We start from the raw sequence: 27,259 nt of genomic DNA on the forward strand, positions 1-27,259 counted from the left end.
ATCAACTGGGCCTTTGGTTTTAGCATCACCTAGTACATATGGGGCGTTTTAAAACAGGTGTTTTTGACAATTCCCCAGATTTCCTTACACATTTTCAAGTGGCTTGCAATATTCACATTTGAAATTTTAGCTTCATAAAAATAAAAATACGATATGGTAAAATAATACACATCTCTCAATTTATTCATCAGACAGTCACCGGGAGTGGGGCTCGAACCCACGACCCCAGGACGCTGGGGCTGTGAGACAGAGACTCTTCCTGCAGCGCCACCATGACTCCCAGAGGCTTACAGATCACTAAATTTAAAAAAAAAAAACATTCAAGCCAATGAAGACGTGAAAGCTTATATCCTCCAGGAGTTTATTTTCCCACACAAACTGCAAAGAAAATACATTAAACAGTAAACGAGTTCCAAGCAAAACGTTTCTGGGCATGGAGGTGGTGTGAGATGTTCAAATCCTTCAAACAGACCTATAACAATCATTACATGTTGGATGGTGATTAACTGCCATATTACACAGCATCAACTTTGATTTAACTGGCCTTTTTTCCAGTTGTTGACCACTATGTAAATCTTAAAGAACAAGCCAGATATTAAGTGTAGAGGATTTTCATCTGATCACAGATGCAGCTCATCAGCCAAGACATGTTTGTCCAAATTCTGCTTCTGTAGTTTGGAACTTGACCTACAATGCTAATGTTGCTAACAAACACTAGGAGTCAATATCTACCAAAAGAGCGCAAACTCTTTCTGTAAATGTATACCATGAATACTTACTCTCAAACTACATTCAGGTCTTATACAGGTGTCACAGACTCATCGATGTGCTTTTGTGACACGTGACAAAATGTAAACGGTGAAAGTGAATGCATGTAATCTCACTGTGTAGCTGAATGCTGCGCTCACTCTTTTTAGATTCACATCCAGTGTCATTAAATAAAGCATGTTTGACAGCTGTTGGCTACTCCTTACTCAACATATTTAACGCATCATCCCGGAGTAGGAATACAGTAAGTATACATCGTAAGTTTAGAAGAATCTGATCTGAGATCAGTTCTCTAATTTACGACAGCTTTGCTGAAACTGCTGCCCACAGTGAAGTTCAATTTTACAGTTCACACAGCGCCGTACTTTGTCCTAAATCACCGAATAAAACACATAGACCTTTATTAAGACATGGATGCAGTTTGAGAGATGTTTGCTGATGTATTTTTATAAAAATGCTGAAGCGTAGTTTGGTGACTACAGATGTACAGTGTTCGTTAGCAACTTTTAATTCTAAATATACAAAACAAAATTGGACTTCAAACATACCTTTGCTAATCGCCTGGGGTCAGTGGAAAGTTATGTAAATTAGATTTGTCAATTAACTATTGTTCAATCTGGCCTAATTAAACAATCATTACTTACTGCTGCCCCCTAGAGTAAGTTCTCCACAATTAGCACCAGTGAGAATTTAGGGCTTGTTTTCATAAAATGTCTCAACAGATGTTTTCTCCTTTCTTTTATGTACAAAAAGGATCCAATTAATTTTCTCCTTTTTTTTTTTTGGAAAATAATTTCAATATTTTTGATGAAACAATAATGTAGTGATTGTCACAGGCATTGCTTCAAGAAAGAAAGAAAAAAAATAAACCAAACTAAAGCAGCACAGATGCACATCTAACAAAATCTAATCAGAAATATTCAAAGTCAAAAACAAGTCAGAAATGTATTTTATACTGAAATTATGTCCAAAAATAAAAAATCTAAATTAAAAAATAAAATTCTATATGGCTTTTCGGAAGAAATTATTGGTAAACGTACCTCCTTGTGGTTCATCATGAACTATTCAGTATGAAAAAAAGAAAGGAAATAATTCATATAGAGATCTCTGTCCACACTCTAGCCACAGCTTTGCTGCTTAAATATAAAAAAGGTTTTGGTAATGATGAAAAAATTCAGTAGATTAAAAAACAAAAGGCAAACACTGTACTTTAGGTCATCATTCATAAGACTAGAACACCTATAAACCTTTATAAACATCTATAAATGCTTACTACATAAAGGGCACTTTAGCCAGTTTCACCCTAAAGAGGGTCGAGGACAGACAGCTATTGGAACAAGCCTTTATTGATTTGTACATCAGTTTGTGTCAGTTGTAAGGCTTATATAAGTGTAATGTAGCCTTATGAATGATGACCTACTGTAAAACGTTACCATTTTGCTACAGAACGTTGCCCATTATCTGTCAGAGCCTAAAGCATCTCCTCAGTTAGAAATGTAAGTGAATGCGTGGAGAAAAATGAGGAAAACAGGACGGAGCTAAGCATTTAGGACATGCCCCTCCCCTTTCCCCTTCAGTCCTTCATTCCTGAGCTTCTTGGTTAAGGCTGATGTGTGAATACGTCACTGTTTCCCCATGCTCCACCTCCTCGCCTTGTGCATAAATAGCGCCCTCTACCTGGAGAGTGGAGTCGTCCAGTTCTGTAACGATGTAATGCGTTCCCTCATCGTTTACAATAACTTGCGTCAGTCCTTCTTTCATCATGAACTGACTTGCAGCGAATTGAAGGACTTCCTGAACCACCCCCTCAGGTGTGTCCTGGTGGGCGTGACCAACCACCTGAGTGACCACGCCCACTGAATCCGTCCCTTCGCTTTCAATAGCTCCTACACCTTCTAGATTTTCTACAACCTCCCCATACACCTGTACCTCTTGAGGCCCCTCCCCCTCCACCTGGGCCTCTTGCTCTGTGGTGATTATTTCCGCCTCTCCGGTGCCACCCTGGTGGCCGATCTCAGACACTGCACACAATAATGCGTCCAAAGCGGTGGTGTTTTCGGACAGAACTTGATTTTGCTCCTGCACACCCTGAGCCCCGTCCTCTTGACCCTCCACCAGCACATACTGTGTGGCTTCCTCGCCAGAAGATGGTGTCACCTTGTGGCAGGGTATAACCTGCCCGTCCTCTGTGATGTGCAGCACCTGGGCCACCTGCAGCTGCGTGTGTGTCTGAGTGTGTGTCATGGCAAGTGTGTGTAAAGTAGCAGCTGCCGACTCCTCCAGATCCTGCTCCACAGCGCCTCCTTCGTAGCCCTGGATAATGATCACCTGCTGTAGCGCCTCAGGGCTTGGACGCCCCTCCTCGGGCGCAAACGCGGACTCCGCCTCCACGTATGATGCACCCTGGCCCTTCAGGCGACACTCAAACGACTTTGACACGATCCCTGACAGGCAAAAATGGAGAGAGGAGAACATACGTGTTAAAACACGTAACAATACACTGACTCCATGGTTTGATTTGGTGTTCTCATGATATATTTCACAAAAATAAACAATAAATAAAAGGTGTGCACAGCATATTAAAAAAATTGTCAATATTTAATGCATGAAACATATTCCTTTAAACCACATTTCTAAGTTTGTTTACACTTAGACACCGACTAGGGCATTAATAACGGTCTTCTAATAGTAATATTAATATGCTGAATATTTTATTTATTTTAATACTGCACAGTTGAAATCTCCTTGTGAGTCTCCTATTCTCTCCTGTTCCCTGCTGATTTAAAACTGCATTTAACGCTTAAGTCAGAAAGACTCTGAAGTCTCTGACTCTACAGCAGCATGTTATTAATCCAACTGTCCTTTACTGGAATTAACATTCAGACACCATCGCTTTCTTATGCAATTCCACTCCAACAAACAGATGAAATCTGCCTTTTTAAGCAATAACTACAGTGTCCTTCTGTTTGAGGAAAATTAATTTTTATTTTCACTTTTAATGAGAACAATTAGTCTTTTTCAGTTGCTCTGTCATTTATCATTTTATACGACAGCTTCTCTCTGTTCGACACCGTCAGAGAGCGCAGTGTAAGGAAAGGTCGAGAGACGGAACGAGAGAGAATGTAAGAAAGTAAGAAACAAAGTAAGAAAGGCAAAAAAGACTGACACACACATTACTCCATCAGTTAACACATTTCAGGACAATTTCCACAGAACAGAATGAAATGAATATGATGCTCTGGAGCAGCTGCACATGAGCTTATATACGTACACCAAGCCCAGTGCAAAGAGTCTATCAGAGGGGTAGGAAGCCCCCCAGCACTGGGCCGTGGAGCAGCAGAACTGTGCTCTCTGAAGTGATGGTAACATCCATTACCAACTTCATCATCCCACATCAGCTGACCTCAATATTCAATGTTAAATGTGACTGAATGTAAAGCAGCACTCACAGCAAATGTTCCTGACTTCACAGAATAATAAAGACAGTTACTGAAGAAAAGTTAGACGCGGTATTCGCAAACTTTCACATTTGATCAACTTCTGACCCTCAGACTATGGCACTAATAAACTGTCATCGATAAAGTGGATATCTAGTTTTCTGTCTTTGAAGCTAAAGAGAGATCGAATGTTGTGTCGATGTGCAGCCGGAGAGCTGAGAAACTTCTGTTACAACATTATGAAATTTGATTAATTCCGTTCCGTTCTTCCACCAACATAAAATGGCTCCTGAACCAGAAAGCTTCCTCAGCGCGAGCCGTGACGTGGCCTGTGCATGTGTCGAGCTTAAGGACCTCCCTTAAGGAAAGAGCTCAGAGCCTCAAATAAATTGGAGCTGGACTGGACATTTACAGTGTGTTATATAAATAACAGGAAATAATAGGAAATAAAACAGGACAGCACTCCGTTTGTGTGTGTTTTCTAGGACTGAGTTAAGCCTGACACAAGGCACTAATTTTCATCGCCGTTCACAAGCTCAGCAGGATGGCTCTGAACTGGGTAACATTTACACATCGTATCGCATCTCACTCTGATCTGAACCTGTTGTAAAGCCATTATTACATCGGGCTTATAGCATCAGTGATTACCCATTGTTTTACACACACACACACACATTACTGCGAACAAGTCACCAAGGCAACACATATTAATTACTATACTACACCGCTGATTTGATTTATTTATATATAAAATACTTTAGATATAAGTAAATAAAGCCACCGTGTGGATCAGTAATTACTAAGTGCTGCCTATGTGACCTGTTCTCAGCTGCATTGTGTGTGTGTGTTGGATGGTACAGTGGTATGAACTCACTCACGCACACGCACACACACACGCACACACACACACACATGACTAAAGTTTGTTTATATTGAAAGCTGAACCTCTGCAGAAAGAAACTAGGCAGAATTATTTATGGATTCTGCTGAGACTCACTATACAACATAATATTCTCAGAGAGAATCTCTCTCTCTCTCTCTCTGTCTCTCTCTCTCTCTCTCTCTGTCTCTCTCTCTCTCTGTCTCTCTCTCTCTCTGTCTCTCTCTCTCTCTCTCTCTCTCTCTCTCTCTCTCTCTCTACTTCTAAATCATAGTGGGTCCAGACTCACTGGGCTTTATGTATGTTATGAATGGAGTTTTAGATCCAATATTAAGCAAACCACTATAAAGTAGAACCTTTAAAATGACAAACCAATAAAATAAAAAGCCCTACACGTTTACAATAATTTGTATTTTTACAGCAGCTCTCACGATTAATCCTGATGTTTATGCACTAATCTTAATGCTCCGAGAGCAGAGAAACAGAATATTATATAGAACACACAGGACCTGGGCTAATTTTTAAACAGAGACAGGTTTTACTGTAACAATCACTAATCACATCAGTGCACAGCTTAGAGCCTGAGAGACAGGAGATATGTGTGTGTGTGTGTGTGTGTGTGTGTGTGTGTGTGTGTGTGTGTGTATGCGTGCACGTGTGTGTGCGCGTGTGTGTGTTTCAGAATGCAGAGCCGTCTCAGAGCAGGCCTTTAAACCTGAGAGCTGTCAATCAAACTGACTGGCACCCGGTGCTACGGAAACAGCAATAAATCAGGTTTCCAGATAAGAACATCAACACCAAACACACACACACACACACACACACACACACACACACACACAGCAGATTTCCATGGGCCACTTGAGTGCTGCCAGTCAGCAAGAGTGGCAGCTCACATATTTACCCAGAGTGAGCTGCTGGTGATGGTAGTAGGGGGAATACACACACCACATGGCCAAAAGTTTGTGGACATTTCTTCATTCACATTTCTTCTGATATGAAGGGTATTCATTATGAGTTTTTCTTCTTTGCTGCAGAAACTGTCTCTACTCGTCTGGAAAGGCGTACACTTTGTACTCTTTGTAACATTACTGTGAGAATTTGATGGCCTTTACCATAATGTGGAGTGTTATTGACGTCGATTAAATCTGAATGGCAAACACCACATTCGTCACTGAGGTACAACATGAAGCTCCAACATTACAGAGAACACAGCTCCACTAATGTATTCCACACATTAGAATCAGAATCACTTTATTGGTCACTGTGCTCACACACAGAGGAATTTGTTCTCCACGGTTAACCCAATCCGTGCAGTGAAACACATTTACACACACACTAGTGAACACTTGGGGGCAGTGAGCTCACACACCGCAGCAGGGAGCAGTTGGGGGTTAGGTGCCTTGCTCCTTTTGGTCTACGATGCTGGCTGTTACAGTACACTACACGGCTATGCTTTCATTTTACTGGAGAAAATGTTAAAATAAAACTTTAAAAAACACAATAACTAGTAAAACATATTTACAATTGCTTTTGGATTCACAAAACAAAAGTTAAAAGTGGCAGCATCCGTCTCCAACTCTCACAGAGAGAAGAGACGCACAACATGAGACGGGTTTTCAATCCTTTTGCTCTTTTCACTTTATTCCACACACGTCAACAATGATTTCATGCTGTGTGTGTGTGTGTGTGTGTATGCGCGCGCATGTGTGTGTGCCACACCCTTTTAGCGCTAATTTACCTTTTAAGGGTTAATCTTTCTCTCAGTGTGGCTTTATTCAACCTTTAATTAGGCAACAGGGAGTCTACACACACACACACACACACACACACACACACACACACACACACACACACATCTCTCAGCATGAAAAATGAGAGAGAGAGAGAAGGAGAGAGAGAGAGAGAGAGAGAGAGAATGAGAACATAAAAAATAATAGAGAGACAAGGAGAATGAAAGAAAAAGAAATAGAGAAGGAGACAACAAAGAAAGAAAGACAAAATGTGAGAAAGCATACAAAGGGGATGTGAAAGAATTAGAAAGAGTGAAAGAATAAAAAGACAAGGAGAGAGAGACAGGATAAAAGAGTGAAAGACACAAGGAGAGTGAGAAAGTGTTAAATGGGGAAGACACAGAGTGTGGGAGAGAAAGAGAAACTGAGAGAGGAGTAAAGAAAGGAAAAGAAAGACTGAGGAAGAAAGCAATCAACAAAAGTCTTAATATGCTTTGTGTTCTTCAGAAATCCATTGCATCATCAACTCATTCGCCCAGAGGATCCCCCCAAACTCTCTCTCTCTCTCTCTCTCTCTCTCTCTCTCTCTCTCTCTCTCTCTCTCACACACACACACACACACAGCAGGGGAAGCACACACTAACACAGGCTGTCAATCAGTGTGTGTGTCTCTGCTGAGCGGTCAGTGTTTGATCTGTCTGTGTGAAAGGCAAGTCAGCGTGCGGTTGCCCCCCCCAGGACACTGCCCACTGACAGTGACCAATCAGAGAGCTGGAAAACTCAGCATCACTCTGTGATCTCCGCTCAGCCTAAGACTCGTCCGAACTCAGCTGTCGAGTTTCATTAAACGGAGAGAGTTACACACACAACACTGAGACACTGACCCCAAGAACTTGATTATACGAGAATCTAATATGAGATTAATATACTGGTCTAATCCTTTCACACACTTACAGAATGCATACAGTTTAAAACTCTGGAAGTGTGGATGTGTTCTGGATGGAGCGCTATCACTCTACAAGCATTTGAATATGCAATCAAACACGCGGAATGATTACTGGATCAGGAATATCTACCGTGTATCTACACGCATTATCCAAGCACTGTATAATTCTACAATTACAGACTGTAGTCCTCCTGTTCCTCTGCATACATTCACAGCCCACTTTCCCCCTGTTTTTCAATGCTCAGGACCCACACAGAGCAGGTCAGAACAGTCCACCGACCAAAAACATCCAGGGACATCCAAGGACTAGAGGACGAGCGACACACACTGTGCAGCGACAGATGAGCTACTGTCTCTGACTCTACATCTACAAGGTGGACCAACGAGGGAGGAGTGTCTCACAGAGTGGACAGAGAGTGGACACAGGGTTTAAAAACTCCAGCAGCACTGCTGTGTCTGATCCACTCTACACCAGCACAACACACACTAACACACCACCACCACGTCAGTGTCACTGCAGCGCTGAGAATGATCCACCACCACATCACACCTGCTCTGTGGGGGTCCTGAGTGCTGAGGAACAGGGGAGCAACTACAACGTGCTCCTGTGTGGTCAGTGGAGCTTTATAAAATGGACAATGCGTGTAGACACAAGGTAGGCGTTCCTAATCCAATGTTCGGTGTATCGTAATCGTTCAGTGTATGTTTAAAATGATTTAAAGCTTAAAACTATTAACTTAAAGAAAGAAGGAGGTGGAATAAAGCAAAACTAATAAAAGAGTGAAGAAGCAGAAATAGAGTGGAATCCTGTGTGTTGTACCTGCATGAAGATAGGCCAGGTCTGGGTTCTCGAGGTCTGGATGAGTTTCCTTCAGATGGTTTCGGAAGTCCATCGGAGCGTTTGTGCCATAATCACACTTCGGGCAGTTATACATCATCACACCTTCATGTTTCCCTGTGTGCAGGATGTGCTTGCGAATATTCTCTGCACAGTTCGACCTGACAGATCACACACACAAACACAGACACACACACACACACAAACACACACAAACACAGACACACACACACAATATAAGCATGAAACCGACACCCTATGATGGAGCTCGTCTTCTACACACAGTGTGTTCTCATAAGCAGGTTAGTCATGTGGGTCAGTTTGTCTAGTTTTAAGGGTGTAGGGTGTAGGGAGTAGGGTTGGAGTAAGGTAGGGACTTGAGTGTAGGGCTGAGGATGTAGTGTGTACATGCTTCATTTAAATATCCAAGTCCAAATATCGGTCTTTGTTAGGTTGACGTTTACGATTACGTTACAATGGGTCCAATAAAAGAAACCAAATTAAACTACAAAGGCAACATATTCTCATTCCCAAAATTTTCAGTGCAAAACACTGTTGTCCCGAAAGTGTCAGAAAAGAGCGTTTATCTCGTCCAATGGTCTATTTCTATTGGCCCCAGAACAGCAGTGTCTGGAGCCCTGTCCTGTCTGCCATTCAAACTAGTTGCAGTGCTTATCATAATGCACAGATCTGATTGGCTGAGTAGCGTCATGTGAGATATTTACAACACATATGATTGGTCTGTGAGTTTCCTAGACTGCTGAACCTGTATCATAATGCTTAGAAAAGTTGCACCAGTTAAAATAAACATTAAATTAAATAGTTATAGGTTCAGGTCCAGATCGGGACAGCGTCTGGGTCCTATAAGTGACCCCTGGTGTAGGTAATAATGTGTAGGGTATTTAGCGTATGGGTATGTGGGGTGTAGAGTTAAGTTTGGTTTTTACCTGTAATCACACCAGGGACAGCGGTAGGGTTTCTCTCCTGTGTGAACTCGTTTGTGTCGGGTTAAATGAGACTGAGTTGTCGATGCAAAACTGCACAAATGGCACCTGAAAGGCCGCTCACCTACAAACAGACACACACACACACCCTCCAACATCAGTACCTGACCTCATTAATATTTTTGTGGCTGAATGCAGTGTTCCCAGAACCTTAGAGACTGTTAGTGCATGTGCAATATTTGACTGCATCTATGTACAAAAACGTAGACAACAAAACGCATTACTAATAAAACATTTTGAGCTGGGGCTCCATCACAGATCAGTCAGAACATGCAGACATGATGAAAGATAAATGATGGATGAAGGCATCGTGATCGTGGGATGGATGTTTAGATTTCGTGGCAGATATCAGCACATTGCTCCTCCGTTCAGAACCAGCAGGAATTTGGGGGGTAAAAAATGAATGATGGGCCCAGGACTGTGTGTTCAATTTGTGTGTGTGTGAATGACTGCGTGTGTTACCTGTGTGTTGGCGGCGGTGTTTAGTTAGGGCATGGCGTGTCCCACCGGCAAAACCACAGAGATCACACAGAAATGACTTTTCACCTGGAGAGAGGGGGGGGGGGGATAAAGAGAGAGAGAGAGAGTGAGAGAGAGAGAGAGAGAGAGAGAGAGAGAGAGAGAGCGAGAGAGAGTGAGAGAGAGAGTGAGAGAGAGAGAGAGAGAGAGAGAGAGAGAGCTTTTTTAGCTATGAGGCCAGTACCTGGAGCACTTGACACACAGTTTCTCATTAGACTGACTGGGATTGCATAGATAGACAGACAGAGTGGAGAAGTGTGTGTTACCTGTGTGTGTTCTGTAATGGTCCTTCATTGCTGAGAGAGTGAGGAAGGCATAATGGCAGGATTTCCAGGTGCATTTGTACGGTTTGTCTCCGGTGTGGAGCTTCATGTGGTTATTCAGAGCCCACTTCTCACTAAAACTCCTCTCACACACCTCACACTCGTATTTCCTGCAGACACACAGATGAGAGACAGAGAGAGAGAGAGAGAGAGAGAGATTTTAAATATAGCTTCAAATTAAATAAAGTATAATTAAATATTGCTCTACAGTCACATAATATGCATCTAGGGAAAATATGCATCACAAAATATAACACAGAAAAACACACACACACTCTCTCTCTCTCTCACTCACTCACTCAAAAATGCATGTTTAAAAATGTTCTGTAAGATTTCACTTAAAAATAATAAAAAAAAACATATAATGGACTACACCACAGGTTCTTAACCTTTCTCACATTGTGACCGTTTCTGATGGTGACCTACGTTTCACAACCCGCCCCCACCCTCTTATTTTCTTACTAAAATCGAACAAAAAAGAAGAAGAACTGAGTAAATCTGCTACTGTACGTCTAGAGCAGCAGTGACTGTTGTGTGTATATCAGCACACTAGTCAACCACAGACCATATTATACTCATTTTATTTGGGCTTCTGTACAGTAAAAACCCTCTGAAAACCTTAGCAAAATCATTCACATATAAAACAAGCATCAGGATTCTACACCAGTCAACACAATTCTGACGCAGCAGAACAACACGCAGAACACGAGGCGACAGATCTTATGTCGATCAGTTTACACACGTTACACACGTGGAGGGAATCTACAGAAGAGCAACGTTTACAGCAAATCAGGGTCGTGTGATAGAGGGAACCAGCAGCTCTGCATACGGTTTAGTTTCAATGAGATTTCTGTATCTTGCTGCTGTAGAAATGTGTGTAATAATGGGTTTAATATCAAATGATGATTGATTGGTGGGTCCACACCGGAGACTAATAATGTGCATTGTGGCATCTATCTTCACCTCCATCTACCACGGTTCCAGAAGGGCTACATCTGTAGATTTTGTTTGTTGTTTGTTTTTTTTGTTTTTTTGGTCAAACCACTAAAGCGATCCCACTCTAGGATCCTGTTGAGACCCTGGATTAAAAACCTACAATGGGTGCACCTCACATTAGCTGGGATCGCCCATTATAAGGGTTGTCTACAAACTTTTGGCCATAGAGAATATATTAATCTATTCCCATTAGTGCAGCATGTAAAGCCCTGAACACACAGATTTACTGTGGGATGTTATTTTAAATAATGAGCTGCTTTCCTGATCTAATTAAGCACGGCTCCTCTTTCTCTCTTCCTTGGGAAATTACACGTTTACTCTGTGTGTGTGTGTTTATGTTTCTTCTCTTATTACTGGAATTCTAATGCAGTGATCTCTTCGGACACAAACACACACACACACACACACACACACACAGAAAGGCCATAAATCAGACAGACCTGACACAGGATGAAAAATTGTATTAATAAAGTGAAACCTATTAAACAGCCCAAACACAGCCGTGACAAATGACACTGTTACAGTCTGACAAAGAGCGCATTTAAAAGCGCATTCCTGCTTTATGTTTAACGCATAGGAGTCCTGTGTGTGTGTGTGTGTATGTTTGTGCCCATGCGTGCGTTTTCGCCCATCAGCGGTAATGAGCCGCAGACTCAAACCACAGCAAATCTTTAGCAGCAAAGATTTACAGATTTCAACTGGCACTTCGTACATCTACAGTAACACGCTGTTGTTCTGCATACTTATGTTCCCCCACTTTCACTTTGTTCCTCAGTGCTCAGGACCCCCACAGAGCAGGTGTGATGTGGTGGTGGATCATTCTCAGCGCTGCAGTGACACTGACGTGGTGGTGGTGTGTTAGTGTGTGTTGTGCTGGTGTAGAGTGGATCAGACACAGCAGTGCTGCTGGAGTTTTTAAACCCTGTGTCCACTCGCTGTCCACTCTGTGAGACATTCCTCCCTCGTTGGTCCACCTTGTAGATGTAGAGTCAGAGACAGTAGCTCATCTGTCGCTGCACAGTGTGTGTCGGCCGTCCTCTAGTCCTTCATCAGTGACACAGGCTGGGGGACCATTTAAAAATTCCAGCAGCACTGCTGTGTCTGATCCACTCGTACCAACACAACATACAGCAATATGTATATAGACGTTTATCTGATATTATTCATGTAATAAATATTAATATTTGATTTCTATTTATTTAAAATTTATAGTAAGTATTATTATACCTTTATATATGAATATACCAATCATTATTATTAAAAATAATGACAGTTTTAAAGATTTTGAGCCATGGATATAACACTACACAGTAACCTTCAAATAAACTGTTACCTGAATAAAACCCTGGGGTCTTTTACATCTTTAACGTTTTACAAATCATTCCTGTGAGCGGAATCTGCTCCATCTCCACTGAAGGAGCTCATTCATCTCCATCCACCCACTGCAGTAGCGAAATAAATCAGCAGTTTGTCTAAATATAACAGTGTTTGTATTGGGCAGAGGGGGTTATAATGGATGACCGCAGCTGTGCTAATTAAAGCGGTTTGAGTCTCATTAATCACGTCCATTTCAGGCTAAGACTGGACCATCACTCAAACCAAAACCTTGTAACAACCACAAACATCAACAGCAAGCCCGCGGGGGTTGTTCCACAAAGCAAGATTTCTCAGTTAGCGAGATAACTTAAGCCCAAAGCGGAGGACTGTCCCAGAGAAATGTCCCTCAGCTCTTTTCCTATTGGGCAGGCGTGACTTGAGGCTTAAGTTATCTGGCTAACATGGAGAATCCTGCTTTGTGGAACACTCTCAAGGAGCTCATCACTCACAAACAAACATGATGGATGAATGAATGGGTGAATGAATGAACAAATGGATGAATGGATGGATGTAAGTTGTCCAATTGGTCACTGGGGTTTGCATTTGCCTTTTATCTTTAAAACACTCTTCCTCTCATAACATTAAAAGAATAAACATTGTTTTAAATAATTTAAAAAGTCAAATTTGCTGAAAGAAGCAGCTGAGAGAGAAATAAATACAAAATAAACACAAACCCAGGAGTCAATTTACTCTGAAAAATTAAGAACTTTAAGATATAAAGCTGAAAATAGCTAACACACACACACACACACACCTAGTCTATGACCACATGCCCAAGTAGCCACAGAGCACAAATTAAAGATAATAAATAAATAAACGTGATTTGCATATCAGCAGCTTATAAAACTTTAAAGGGTTCAATTTAACAACAATCAAACTTTAATGGACTGTAATGATTTCTTTGCACAGCACATTTCAATTAGCCCTTAATTCCAGCCACAATATTAAAACAATTGCTCACTTCACAAACACCCTGCAGTGCAACTAAAGATAAACACAAAACTCATGTACACTTTACGGCCAAATGTTTGTGGACTGCTCATCCAGCATTTTATCGGAAATGAAATTAAGGGCATGAATCAGGAGGTTACTCTGCTTTATTTAAAGATGGCATTCACGATTTTCAAAGATCGAGTCCGGCATGCTGGGCTTACGGCAGGAAAGGGACATTTTGGAGGTTTTTTGACAAGGTGTTGAAAAGCACGAACTGAGGATGTTGCTCTATTCCTGATCCATAGGTGAGTAATATTGACTTATTTTTGCTGTAGATGGAACTGACTGTAATTTCAGGAGAGCGCTAACTGCATCAAAGTAAACACAGATTGAAAGTGCTACAAAACTAAACACGAGTTTCTGTGGGAATAAGTGAATAAAAATTTACAGAGTTACACTTCAGCCGCATAAAAACAACAGGTCTTTTTTCCCCCCAAACACAACGTTCCACCTTAAAAGATGCAGCGCTTCTAAACGTAAACAAACCAGAGAACAGCTTTTGCCCACAATCATAGATGTTACCTTTAAGTAGCTGTGTCGACTCTTCTGGGAAATCTTTACAATACAAAGGTAGTGGGTCGTGCTCCATGACTCAGAGAACACAGATCCACTGCTCTGAAGTCCAGTGACTGTGGGCTTTACTCAACTTTGTGTACAATGAACTTAGACGCAAGGTGGGTTATATTTTATCACGATTCCTGTCAATCATGTTCAAATCTCTCTCTCTCTCTCTCTCTCTCTCTCTCTCTCTCTCTCTCTCTCACACACACACACACACACACACACACACAGAGACACACACACACACAAACACCCATGATGCCTTGCAATGAAGGGTGGTCCTCAGTGCTCAGTGAAGTTGGATGCTACTTATTTCACAGGTTTGGGGGGTGTATGTGACAACTTGTCAAAGTCCAGAGTTTTATCATAGTCTTACTGTCCCCTTCCCCCAAAACACACACAGACACACACAGACACACACACACACAGACACACACACCTCCCCTCCCTTAGCGGAAGATCTCCCAGTTCTAAAAATACTCGGAGTATTCAAGCAGAAAGGATGAGGACTCCCGACATAATTCAGCTCTCTCTCTCTCTCTCTCTCTCTCTCTCTGACACTCAGAGTAAACTTCGCCACCAGCAGATCCTGCTAAACTACATCAACACACACACACACACACACATACATGGACACACACAAACCCCATCATACACCTTTACACCAACAAGTGCTACTAAGAAAGTCTTTTAGCAAAAAACAATTAGCGTTATGAGTTTTGCTTATACACTTTTCAAATAGATACAGGTTGGAATAGAGTTTTAAAGCCTAATGTCACACCCAACATAAAGTAATGCCCATCTTCTCTTGGTTTTAAGATAAAATGCTGTGTTTCAATAAACCTGTAACTATGGAAATGGCCAGGAGCTCATAACACCGCTGTAAAATTGAGTTGGTGGCCTTTAAAGTAAAAAAAAAAAAAATACTGAACAAAGAAACAAGTACCAAGTAAAGAATGAATATTTAAATATTCCGATTATTTAGGTCATGTCTAGTCCTTTGAGACCTTGTGCCATTACATTTCATGGCCCTTTTTGAAGTGTTATCTTTTTAATAAAAATAAAATGATTTTCAGTGGAGTTCCTTTGCTCTTTATCTGGCTTAGAACTTAGAACACAGACTCTCTCTCTCTCTCTCTCTCTCTCTCTCTCTCTCTCTCTCTCTCTCTCTCCTGCAGTTCCCCTTTAATAAACCCTCCCCGGAGCTCTGTGTTAATTAAGCTCTGCTGGACAGAGTGTGAAGCTTCAAGAGAAAAACTGTCGGAAACTGACAGATACATGATCAACACCACTGTTTACTCATCAAACACACACCCCTTCACCTACTCTGAGAGAGAGAGAGAGAGAGAGAGAGAGAGAGAGAGAGAGAGAGAGAGAGTCTCTGTTTTAGATTTATTATTAGTTATTAAATTATATGTCCAAAGGTTTGTATACATCCCTCAGTTGCTTTAAACTCCACCAATTATGCTCACAGTGTGAATGATCTCTATAGTAAAACATAAAATCAAATGAAGTAGCTGTACATGGGCTTAATGCAGAAAGAGACCTAGCCCACTTCACACTTCAGCTCGGACTCCCAGTGAATTATCAGTGGTCGACGGGCCGGGCCCCGGTCCTGTTTGGACCTGTTGGACCTGTGGCCACACCCCTGAGTCAGAAGCTTTCAAAATTTGAGAATGAAATCAGAATATTTCAAGAAATGAAGTGAGAATATTTTGAGAATAAAGCCAGAACAGTCTGACCTTATCTCTCAGCTTCTAAAATCCCTCGCTGGACGGTGGGTTTGCATTGTGATTGGACACGGCAGATGCAGCCAAAAATGCATTTAATTCTCAAGCTAATTATAAAACAAAAAATACCCAATTGACCTGCTGTTTAAAAAAAGAATGTTTAAAAAATGATGGCTGATTACAGTTGCCAATGGAGAATTATATTCCACCGCTCCGATCTCAGGGGCTTTACACCCCAGTGGCACACCGTTGGCACTGGGTATGATGACCTCAAGCTCAAACAGTGTCCTGTTTCATTTCAAGCTTTTCTGTGGTGAATATACACATCCACAATGCGTGAAGCTTAAAGTGGCTAAAGTCACTCATTCTACAGTGTGTTTACACATGGTGTATACTGAGTGCACACTCCACTCTGTGTCCGGAGCGGATAACGCTTTATTTCTGTTCTCGTACGCTCTGAAAAACTGACGTGCAGGACCGAGTATGTAATGTACGTGCTTTAGAGGGGTAATACATGTTTGACACGCAGGATTGAGTGTGTGAGAGAGTGTGCGCAGCATATGGTGTCTTTACTTTATTAATATCTGCCGTCGCCTGTCATATCTAATGTGGCATTCTGTCAGATGCATCAATTTGAGCGAGTTAGTCTGTAATGAGGAGAAATGGGTTTACTGTGTGAGTGTGTGTGTGTGTGTGCTTTTTTGAGAGTGTGTGTGTGTGTGTGTGCATGTGTGACAGATTGAAGAGTGTTTAACATCTCATTCTCGCATGTCATGAGCGCTTCACAACTCCATTTCAACACGACAGAAGCTTACACTGACAGCACACACACACACACACACACACACACACACGTTTATATATCTGACAGCAAAGCAAAACCTTTAAAAAGAACGGGCAGGAAAATGTCAATCTGGAAGAGGGAGAGAGGGAGAGAAAGAGAGAAAGAGAGAAAGCAGGGGAAAGAAATGAGAGAGAAAGAAAAGAAAGAAAATTAGCTAGAGATGAGAGAGAGAGAGAGAGAGAGAGAGAGAGAGAGGGGGGGGGGGGAAAGGGAAAGGTGAGAGGTGAAAGAAGGAGAGAGACTGAGAGGGAGTAAAAAGGTAAGGAAGTAAGAATAAGAAAAGAGAAGGAGAAAAGACTGAAAAAAATAAACAGAGAGAGAAACAGGGTAAACAGAGAGACAGAGAATAAGTGAAGGAAAACCAGAGAAAGTGTGTTCTACCTTTCTTTAGGTTGTCCCAGTCCATGTTTTCCAAGCAGGTGTGTGTTCAGGTGTTTCTTCATTACGAAAGCCCACCTGTAGAGTGCACACAGTAAAAAGGGAGTAAAGTAGGAGAATAAAATACTGTACCTAAGACTTACTTTCCCTTTTTATTTCTATAATTCTGAAACCTCAGTTTTGTGCTAAATTGAACTAATAATGATTAGCAGTTTAGTTCAGGGTGGCGGTGGGTCCGGAGCCCGGAATCACTGGGCGCAAGGCGGGAACACACCCTGGAGGTGGTGCCAGTCCTTCACAGGGCCACACACACTCACACAGTCACACCTACAGACACATTTGAGTCTCCAATCCACTTACCAACCTGTGTTTTTGGAGCATGGGAGGAAACCGGAGCACCCGGAGGAAACCCACGCAGACACAGGGAGAACACACCACACTCCTCACAGACAGTCACCCGGAGGAAACCCACGCAAACACAGGGAGAACACACCACACTCCTCACAGACAGTCACCCGGAGGAAACCCACGCAGACACAGAGAGAACACACCACACTTCTCACAGACAGTCACCTGGAGGAAACCCACGCAGACACAGAGAGAACACACAACACTCCTCACAGACAGTCACCCGGAGGAAACCCACGCAGACACAGAGAGAACACACCACACTCCTCACAGGCAGTCACCCGGAGGAAACCCACGCAGACACAGGGAGAACACACCACACTCCTCACAGGCAGTCACCCGGAGGAAACCCACGCAGACACAGGGAGAACACACCACACTCCTCACAGACAGTCACCCGGAGGAAACCCACGCAGACACAGAGAGAACACACCACACTTCTCACAGACAGTCACCTGGAGGAAACCCACGCAGACACAGGGAGAACACACCACACTCTTCACAGACAGTCTTCCGGAGCGGGACTCGAACCCACAAACTCCAGGACCCTGGAGCTGTGACAGACACTCTACCTGCTGCTCCAAAGTGCCTTATTTAGATTAATAGATTTTATTTTAAAATATAATCTGTTCATTTTAAGCAAGCTACAACAGGTTGATACCAGTGGAATTGAACCATAGCTGGAATATGTCCAGAATGTGTGTGTGTGTGTGTGTGTGTGTGTGTTAACTCCACCACTGGTGGGAGGAATGTGTGAGTGCATTATGTTTATTTACACAAATAACACTCAGCAGCAGGTGCATTCCTCCAGCAGTGGAGGCAGGTGTGTGTGTGTGTGTGTATGTGTGTGTGTGTGTGTGTGTGTATGCTGATCACTCCACAGTTCCGAGCTGTCACAAACAATGAGGAGTGAGGAACATACACTACAGTAGGACACACAATAGACACACACACACAAACACATGGCTAATTGACAGCTCTTCTCTTTGGCCAGAAACACACACACACACACACACACACACACACAGACACACACACAAAGAGAGAATGGTACTCTCATTGCATTTGTCTACAATCTAGAAATCAATCAATACATCAATCAGTGATCGATTGATGAATCCTTGTGAAATTGAAATAAGGAGAAAGAGAGACAGAACCCGTTAGAACCTGGAGATAAAAGGGAACAAGGGGAGGAGCCTCAGTTCACCTGTCAACAAACTAAAATAAACAAACAAACAACAAACACAAGCCGTGGAGAGACAGGAGCACCTGAGCAGACAGCACGCACGCACACACACACACGCGCGCGCACACAAACACACACTTTCTCAGTTCACTCTTACAGCCGGCGGCCGTCACTCCTGTAACAGGGAGACGTAGAGACAGACCTGACACCCGTTATTGTGTGTGTGTGTGTGTGTGTGTGTGTGTGTCTTGTGGACTAAAATATACACACAATATTCAGAAATTATATATCGATAATAATCTTTAAGGAGTTTACAATCACTTTAGTTTTCACATCATCAGAAAAATTCAGTATTAGATTTCAGAAATCAGAGGGAAAAAAAATCAGACATGTGCCAAAAATAGTCCAGAAAAAGCATCTAGAGACAAATATTCACACTTCCTTAAATAATTTTTTTAATTATTATATCTTTAATTATTAACTTGTATCCCTATATTATATAAGTAAGTAAATATTTCAGTAAATAAAGAAGTAAATAAACAAATGAAACACATGCAAACACATTCCCAAGTGCTGCATACCTCAAGCTGTTACTCATCAATGAGATCATCACACAGAACACACACACACACTTTAATGACCATTAATTAATTCAGAGAGAATTAGCATTTTCATTTAATTATTGTGCTTCTTGCTCTATACGTGAGCTCTACAGCTGTCAGTGTTATGCAAATTAAAACAGAGCTATTAAAATAACGCTGATGCCGAACACATCCCTGCACTCTATTTTCTGTCATCCCCTGTGGCTGACACTCAATTTCCCATCATCCCCTGTGGCTGACACTCAAATTCCCATCATGCCCTGCAGCTCAGCAACTTTAAAGTTTTCGCTTACAGCACCTTTAACGTTTACAATGAGATCAGAAGATGCCTGGGGGCTTTAATAATGATTTGAAGAATCCAGGAAAAATGTTTATTGGCAAAATTGTTAGTCCTTTATTTTATGTTTTCAAACACAGGCAAAAAAACCTACAGCTTCTCCTCAGAAACCGATTGTGACCTTACACCGCTTTCTCCTTCTCACACACACACACACAAACATCCACACAGACATTTCAGAAACGGGCTCTAACGCAGTGGCTCACTTGTGTTGCGCTGTGTAACCGGAAAACTGCATTTTATTAATAAATCCAGGAAGAAACGTTGGAAAAAGCTGCAGTTATTTGAAAATAATGATGGTAAATAACAAAAAAAGAACACGCCATCCACTCCACAAGCTGCTCTGGGAGTTCCACGGGGCGATTAAACCTGTTCTGAGCCTGTTCAGATTTGTTTTACTGACTTTTAAACTTTAAACTTGCACAAAAGTAGCTCTTTGAAGTATCAATGAAGTGTTAATTGTGGCCTCAAGTCGTCAAAACATAACACTGTCTTTCTCCTTATTCCTTAAATACACCGTTTCTTAAAAAGAAGCTACAGCCCATGTGTAAATAATATCAGCATGGTAACAATGAAATACATTTAAGTTTAAATAAAATTGGCCAAAATATAAATAACATACAAATGCCCTGAACCTCAGGTGGCTCTGGCTAATGAAACAGCGCCATCTGCTGTACGCTAAGATCAATAACATGTGAAGGAAGGCTTACGTATTATTCAGGAGCTTGTTCCTTTGTTACAGCTGTTATTCTCCTAGGGAAGGCTTTACACAGAGTAGGTCATTGCTCTGAGGATTTGATTGCATTTGGTATTCAAAAAGAGCATTAGTAAAATCAGGTACTTATGTTAGACGAATAACTCTGGCACATAAACAACGCAGAGGCACCGGATAGAGCTCCATCACTACAGAAGATACAGTTGTACCTCTCCATAGCCCAGTGCTGGACGGGGTGGGGGGCTTTATACCCCTCTATCCCACACTTGGCATTGAGAATGGTGGCCTGATGCCCACTGTTCCAGAGCGTCTCATGTCATTTAGTTTTCTCTGTGGAGATAATACTATGTCCACGACGGGTGCAGCTTCAAACAGCTGAATTCACCTCCCTCGTTATAAGGGGTGTCCACAAAGTTGTGGGCACAGTTTAAGGCCCAGTCACTTCATTTATATTTGTAGCATTTCTTCTACAGACGCCCAGAGGAGTAAAATCAGCAGATTATTAAAACTGTACGTGAGAGGATTTTTTTATTTAGTTTGTTTAATGTGTTTTGCTGAGGTGAGTTGTTTACTGTAAGGTTTGTTCATCTCTATTTGATTAAAAACAGTGTTTTGGTGACAAAAGCTCTTTCCTCCTCCTTTGTGGACACTTGAAAGCCTTAAAATTGCAATTCGGCCAAAACTCTTAATAAAAAAATCTTATTAAAATTCTTATTAAAACTCATTAAAAGTCTTCGATGTTGACGTAAGCGAGTTTTGCTAAAGCACACTGTGGGACGCTGGTAGCCAAAAAACTTGTGTTAATTTAAGAAATCCATTTTATTTTTGGCATTGATGTGTTGTTTAATTTCATTCACTTCTCCACACAGGCGTTAGCGACGGTTTAAAGGGGAACGGAGTGTTAAATTCTTTTTTAATTGAAATAAAATGTGGAAACTAAGAATGAACATACTATGTATTAATATGAATATTGTTATAAAATCAAACACCACTCCAAATAATCCCTAAAGTACTAGGTGGAGCTCCATTACTCCACAGAACAGTTTCACTGGTGCTCCTATAACACGTTAGAATCAGGGGAGGTGGCATTAGTCTCATGTGCAGCTGCTTCAGAGCACCCCTGTTTATGCTTGTTTATGGAAATTAAAGAGTCGTTACAGCTATTGAAGTCATTTAAAAAGGAGGAAACAACTCAATATCACAAATTATAAATCTGTGTCTACAAACCTTGGGACATAACCTCTCCACCTCCTCTAGGACCCCCAGGTTAAGAACCCCACACTTACCCACATATGTGGCATTTAAACTCCCTCATGCCCAGGTGCCTCTTCACGTGGTTCCTTGCGTCTCCCAACTGTGCTGTTGCAAAATTACAGATCTTACACATGAAGGGCTTCGAGCCTGTAAAGAAAAAGAGGATCCAAGAACTTTTAGAGTCTGATGCCATTTAAATGTGATATGGATGTTAAAGTAACACTAGGTAAGATCTGGTGTTCTTGCTCCTGGGCTCCCCCTACAGCTGCAGAGTGTAAATGACTTTCACAGCAACGTCCTGGAATCAAGAGGGAGGTGAAGGGAGGAGGAAATGGAGGTTTTCTAACCTTCTCCAAAAGTTACACAGTGCAGATTCTGCAGGGCTGAGCCCAGAGTAGCAAAGACAAAGTCTCTAAGATTTCATTTTAAGGTACACATGCCTTGTAGTGTTGCTTTAAAAGGGTGAAGAACCCAACCAGCACATGGTTTAGATATCTGCTGTCGATGTGCAGCACGGTTTACCAATAAACCCAATAATAAACACAGCAGTGTTACCTGTATGAGTGCGGACGTGAGCAAGGAAGGCCATGGAGTTGCTGCTCTTGCAGACTTTTCCACAGTATTTACAGACACTGCCCTGATTCTCCTGTCGCTCGCGGTTGATTTGCTCCGTGTCCTCGAGGACATATTTATTGACCTCTCTGAGCAGTTCGTCATGTTTTTCCTTGATGTGAAGAAACAGTTCCTGCTCTGTGCCACAGGGTTCTTTGCACCGGACGCATTTGAACGTGGCGCCCCCTTCTGGAAGCGCCTCCACACTGCCTTGCTCACTGCGCAGGTGCGCAGCGCTGCTCAGGTGCTGCTGCAGGTTGCTGTCTGTGTAGAAGGACTTCCCACAGAGAAGGCAGTGGAAGTGTCTCTCTTTGGAAGGGTGTTTCATGGAAATGTGGACGTTCAGGCCGCTGAGTCCGTCGGCAAGGAAACCGCAATCTTCGCAGCGGATCCGAGTGGCCGGGGCCAGTTTTTTTACTCCTTGAGGGCTTGATGCACTGACGCCTCCTGATGCACTTGGATCTCCTCCTGAAACCTCCTGCTGGTCTTGAGATTGTGTTTTTTTCAGGGGAAAGATGCATTCATCAAATGAGACAGCTCTTACAGGGAAGATTTCACTGTCTCCTTTTTTGAAGTCAGATGATTCCATATCTTCATCTTCTTCCTCTTCATCTTCAGTCTCTTCTGAGTGGTTTGAGGACGATGGACCACATACGTTTTCTCCAGAACTAGGGTCTTTGGCCTCTTCTGTCTCAGGCGCCTTTTCCACAGTCATATCATTCTCTCCTTGACCTTCGATCGAATCTCCTACTCCTTCCTTTTGTACTGGAGTTTCCATAGTGTCCCCTCCATCTTTGTCTGAAGAACCTACGCACATCTCATCGTCTCTAGAACCTGGTCCCGATTCATTGCCCTGATCCTCAGCCGAATCCTTTCCTTCTTGCTTTTGTAAGTACATCGCCCTCTTCTGTTTGTGTTTATCTGTCGCCATGTGACGGCACATCTCCCTTTGAGTCACAGCGTAATAGCTACACGCTAAGCAAATGAACTCAAAATCCCGCGTGTGTTTGCGGCGAATGTGGAGAGTAAGGGAGGTCACAGAGTGAGCCACGAAATCACAGTGAGAGCAAGAGTTCACCAGGTCATACTTGATTTTTTTACAGGGTGTTTCCTCCTTATCCTCGCCTTCTTTTTCCTCTCGACTTGTTGCTTTTGCTGCCTCTTCAGCGGCCTTCTCAGCATCCAAACACACCACACTCCCTTCTCCCTCTGCCTTCACTCGCTTCAGGTGCTTCTTCGTCTCGCAGTGGCGATCCATGTCCCCCTTGGTGACGGAGTAATAGTTGCAGAGTTTGCAAAAGAAGCTGTAAAGGCGACTGTGCCTGCGGCGGATGTGTACGCTCAGGTTTGTCAGGTTGGACGCCACAAGACCACAATGGCTGCAGGTGGTCGCTTGACTCGACTTGGGCCTTCCTCGCTTCCGTTTGTGAGGAGCCTTTCCGTCTGAGTTTTCTTCTGCACTTTCCTGAACTTCTGGAACACTCTCTGAAACATGTTGTGAATCTCCTTTACTCGTCTCTTCTTTCTGTTTTTCAGAATGTATCACCACCGAAGGACTGCCACTTTCCTGAGCTTCCACAACATTTTCAAGAACACTCTGAGGTTCGGCCTCTTTCTGTTCGTCTGAAAGAATCAACAAAACCCTCTGAACACATTCCTGGTACAGAGGGCTTGTGTCTTTCTCCTGGGCAGTCTCCAGGTGGAGCTGCTCCTCCAGATGAGCCTGCATCTCCTCGTCCGTGCAGATGTAGACATCACACACCTGACAGTGGAGCCTTTCCTCTGCGCCGTGGTTAAGTTTCATGTGTTCACTAAGAATTTCAGAGCTTGTGGCTGAGAAAGAGCAGCTGCTGCATTTTTGCTCCGTGGCGCCTCCAACAGAATCAGCTTTATCTGCCTCTGAACCTGCAGATAAAGCCTCCTGCTTTTCTAAAATCTTCTTCTTGTGCTTATTACTCATGCAGTGCTTCTCAAAATCACATTTGGCAACACAGGAATAAGAGCAGACCTCACAAAAGTAGTTCATCTCCTTTGTGTGGCGTCTCTTTACGTGCATCTCGAGGCTCAGCTTGTCTCGGAACTCGTGTCCACAATAAGAGCACGAATGTAGAACTTTAGGCTTTGGGCATCTTTTGCTGGTTCTTTTAGCCTCTGCTTCAGGGACAGAAGTTAATCCAACTTGGCCATTTGTCTCACCTTCATCTGTAGTCTTTTGAATCTCATTTAATGAAGGGTTGACCATTTCCAGAAGGATCTTTGTAGGGCTAGAACTGTCTACACATGTCTGTGGTGCTTCTGTCTCAGTTTTGTCAAGCTGCTCTGGTCTACTGGAAAGAGTTTCTGATTCTTTAAGTGTGTTGTCTTGTTGCTGTGATAGCAAAGTCACTTCTGATGGCTGAGGCACATCATTTCCATCAAGCTGCTCTGGTCTACTGGAAGCATATTCTGATTTTTTGAGTGCATTTTCTAACAAAGTAACTTCTGATGGCTCACACAGCTCACTTTGGTCTGTATCTGGAGCCTTCTCCATTTCTTTATGATCAGAAAATGTCGATTCTCCATTATTTTTCTCTAGGTGTGAGTTCAATACCCCACGAGAGTGTTTCCGTTTTGAGTGGATTTTCAATGCAGTTGGTGTCTTTGCTACAAAATCACAATAACTACAAGCACAGGGATCCCTTTCCCCATAAAGTCCGGCATTATGAGCTTCTGTGGATTCCACAACATCAAGAGAACCTTTGTTCTTATCTGACAGGGACACATCTGCTGTTTCAGTGGTTTTGGCTCTTTTAGGATCAGATGCAGAGTCATCCACGTCTGCGTCAGTTAGAGAGTGTCCTCCTCCATTATTCTCACCCTTTTCCTTCCCAGATCTTAATTTCCTCTTTAACTGATCCATCTTATTTTCTCTTCATCACACCGTCCTGTGGACCAGAAGAGTAAATAAATCAATACAAATAACCATAATTAAGTAAATCTGTTAAGCCTTGGCTAGGGATTTAGGGCAGATGTCTGATGGTTTGCTACTCTGTGGTGTTCCCTTACAGAAATTCAGAAAAGGGGCAATGAAGTATGTTTTAAAAAATAAACAAATAAATAAATTAGATAAATAATTGACACAACCCCATAGGGGAAAAAATGACACATAACTAGTCCTTAAATCGTTTTATTGAAATATTTTTGTCTTTACACATTATTTCATTTCTTATATTATACTTTATAATCTATCTAGATGGTCGGTGTAAAGCATTAGCTACACACTCCCTAAATAGTGCACAATAATGTTAAGGAAATTAGGGCTTCTGCACCCAAACAAAACACTAATATGTTAGATGATTGTGTCAGGCTGAATGTGACATATATTCATGATATTGTTTATTTGCTTGATTCAAGTTATTTTTGTGACCTACAAAGTGCACTATGTAGAGAGCTTAGAAACATTTGGCTTACACCCATCTTCCTGAAACACAAACTACTCAAGAAACAAGGATTGATTTAGGAGGCTGGTTTCAACAGAGCGAATAAAGTTGAAAAAGTGTTTTAGATATGTCAGGGCATGATTAATGAAAGTTTTGTTTCGACACTATAGTCTCAACAAAAAAAATACACAAAACGGCATGTTGGGAAGACATAAAACAATTGATAAAAAATATATAATCACTCCGTGAATAATATATAAATCCAGAATGATCATGAAGAAATAGCTAATGCTAGTGATAGCTATGTTATGCTACAAAGCTAACAGACTGACTGAAAGGGCCGTGCGTAAAATGGCTAATTAAAAAGGGTAAGATGTTTTATTCCTCTGAATCAACAACACTTTAAAACGTATTAAGGTTTATTTGTATTAAACTATAAAACTAATCCTCTGGCTCCAAGTTTAAGCCGCCAGCATATTCGCAAAAAAAATTACGGTTTGAGAGACGTGTCCGATGTCCAATAGAAAAATAGGCTCCACTGCCTCTCGTCCAATAAAAATCAAGAATGGCAGCTTTACTGCAAACATATGAGAGATGTGAAAGGTTTGAAATACGTGCCCATTGTCCAATAGGAAGAGGCGCTGTTCCCCTCGTCCAACAGGACAGAGGGGGGCAGGGCTTGAGTGTTAGGCTCCAAAACGACGGCAGCGCAGAGGCCCAAAAAGACTATTTACGCCCTCCAGGTTTCTGCGCTTTAAACGCTTTAAAAGCGAAGCGACGCGTTTCAATTTCGTCTCTAAACATCACAGAAAACTCACACGAACCGAATTATCCTCTCACCGCCACCCCGTGTCTTTGTTTACCTTAAATTTCTGTCGTTTTCTGTCGCTCCGCGCTTTAAGCTCCCCTCACCAGCGGCGCGCCGTACACGGCCCGTGACGTCACAATCAAGAGGCGTAAATACGAGCCCAAGGTTGTGTTATAGATCACAGAATACAGACTGCACACTTAAGCCCTTCTGTACTTAATATGTACACACTGAGATTTAATAACGACTTAATAACGCATGGGAACAACATAATAAGGAGTTGGAATGAGATACTTCCATGCCTTGTTAAGTTGTTAATACGCCTTACTTAATTTTGCTGTGGGATGTCACCAGCAATGCTATATAATTATGGGATACGATTAGATTAGATTAGATTAGATTAGATTAATATTTATTGTGATTGTGCAGAGTACAGGTACAGACCCAATGAAATGCAGTTAGCATCTAACCAGAAGTGCAATATATAGTATTATTTACATAAAGTGCAGTAAGTAACTTGTACAGTGGCAAATGGTACAGTAAATTGTAAAAAAAAAAAAAAAATACATATAGCAATTGCTTAAAAAATGA

General features: G+C 42.1%; 1 protein-coding gene across 1 annotated transcript; it reads right to left on the reverse strand.

The window, feature by feature from the left end:
• Positions 1-250: 250 nt before the first annotated feature.
• Positions 251-26,783, reverse strand: LOC136676048 (zinc finger protein 407-like). Its single transcript, XM_066652901.1, has 9 exons — positions 26,724-26,783; positions 22,385-25,365; positions 21,862-21,976; positions 17,331-17,405; positions 10,392-10,558; positions 10,069-10,152; positions 9,550-9,670; positions 8,585-8,763; positions 251-3,212 (listed from the first exon to the last, which is right to left on the reverse strand). Exons 2-9 carry the CDS (start codon positions 25,338-25,340, stop codon positions 2,350-2,352), a joined length of 4,560 nt encoding a protein of 1,519 aa, XP_066508998.1. The 5' UTR covers positions 25,341-25,365; positions 26,724-26,783; the 3' UTR covers positions 251-2,349.
• Between the last annotated feature and the right edge of the window lie 476 nt (positions 26,784-27,259).

This window comes from Hoplias malabaricus, chromosome X1 (genome assembly GCF_029633855.1).
Source record: "Hoplias malabaricus isolate fHopMal1 chromosome X1, fHopMal1.hap1, whole genome shotgun sequence".
NCBI classification, from domain to species: domain Eukaryota; kingdom Metazoa; phylum Chordata; class Actinopteri; order Characiformes; family Erythrinidae; genus Hoplias; species Hoplias malabaricus.

Excerpts from the sequence above, each read along its gene's own strand:
- LOC136676048 (XM_066652901.1), bottom strand. The coding sequence starts at position 25,340 with ATGGATCAGTTAAAGAGGAAATTAAGATCTGGGAAGGAAAAGGGTGAG. Across the intron at positions 21,977-22,384 it reads TCACGTCCGCACTCATACAG|GCTCGAAGCCCTTCATGTGT; the intron begins GTAACACTGCTG and ends TTTTCTTTACAG. Across the intron at positions 3,213-8,584 it reads CCTGGCCTATCTTCATGCAG|GGATCGTGTCAAAGTCGTTT; the intron begins GTACAACACACA and ends TTTGCCTGTCAG.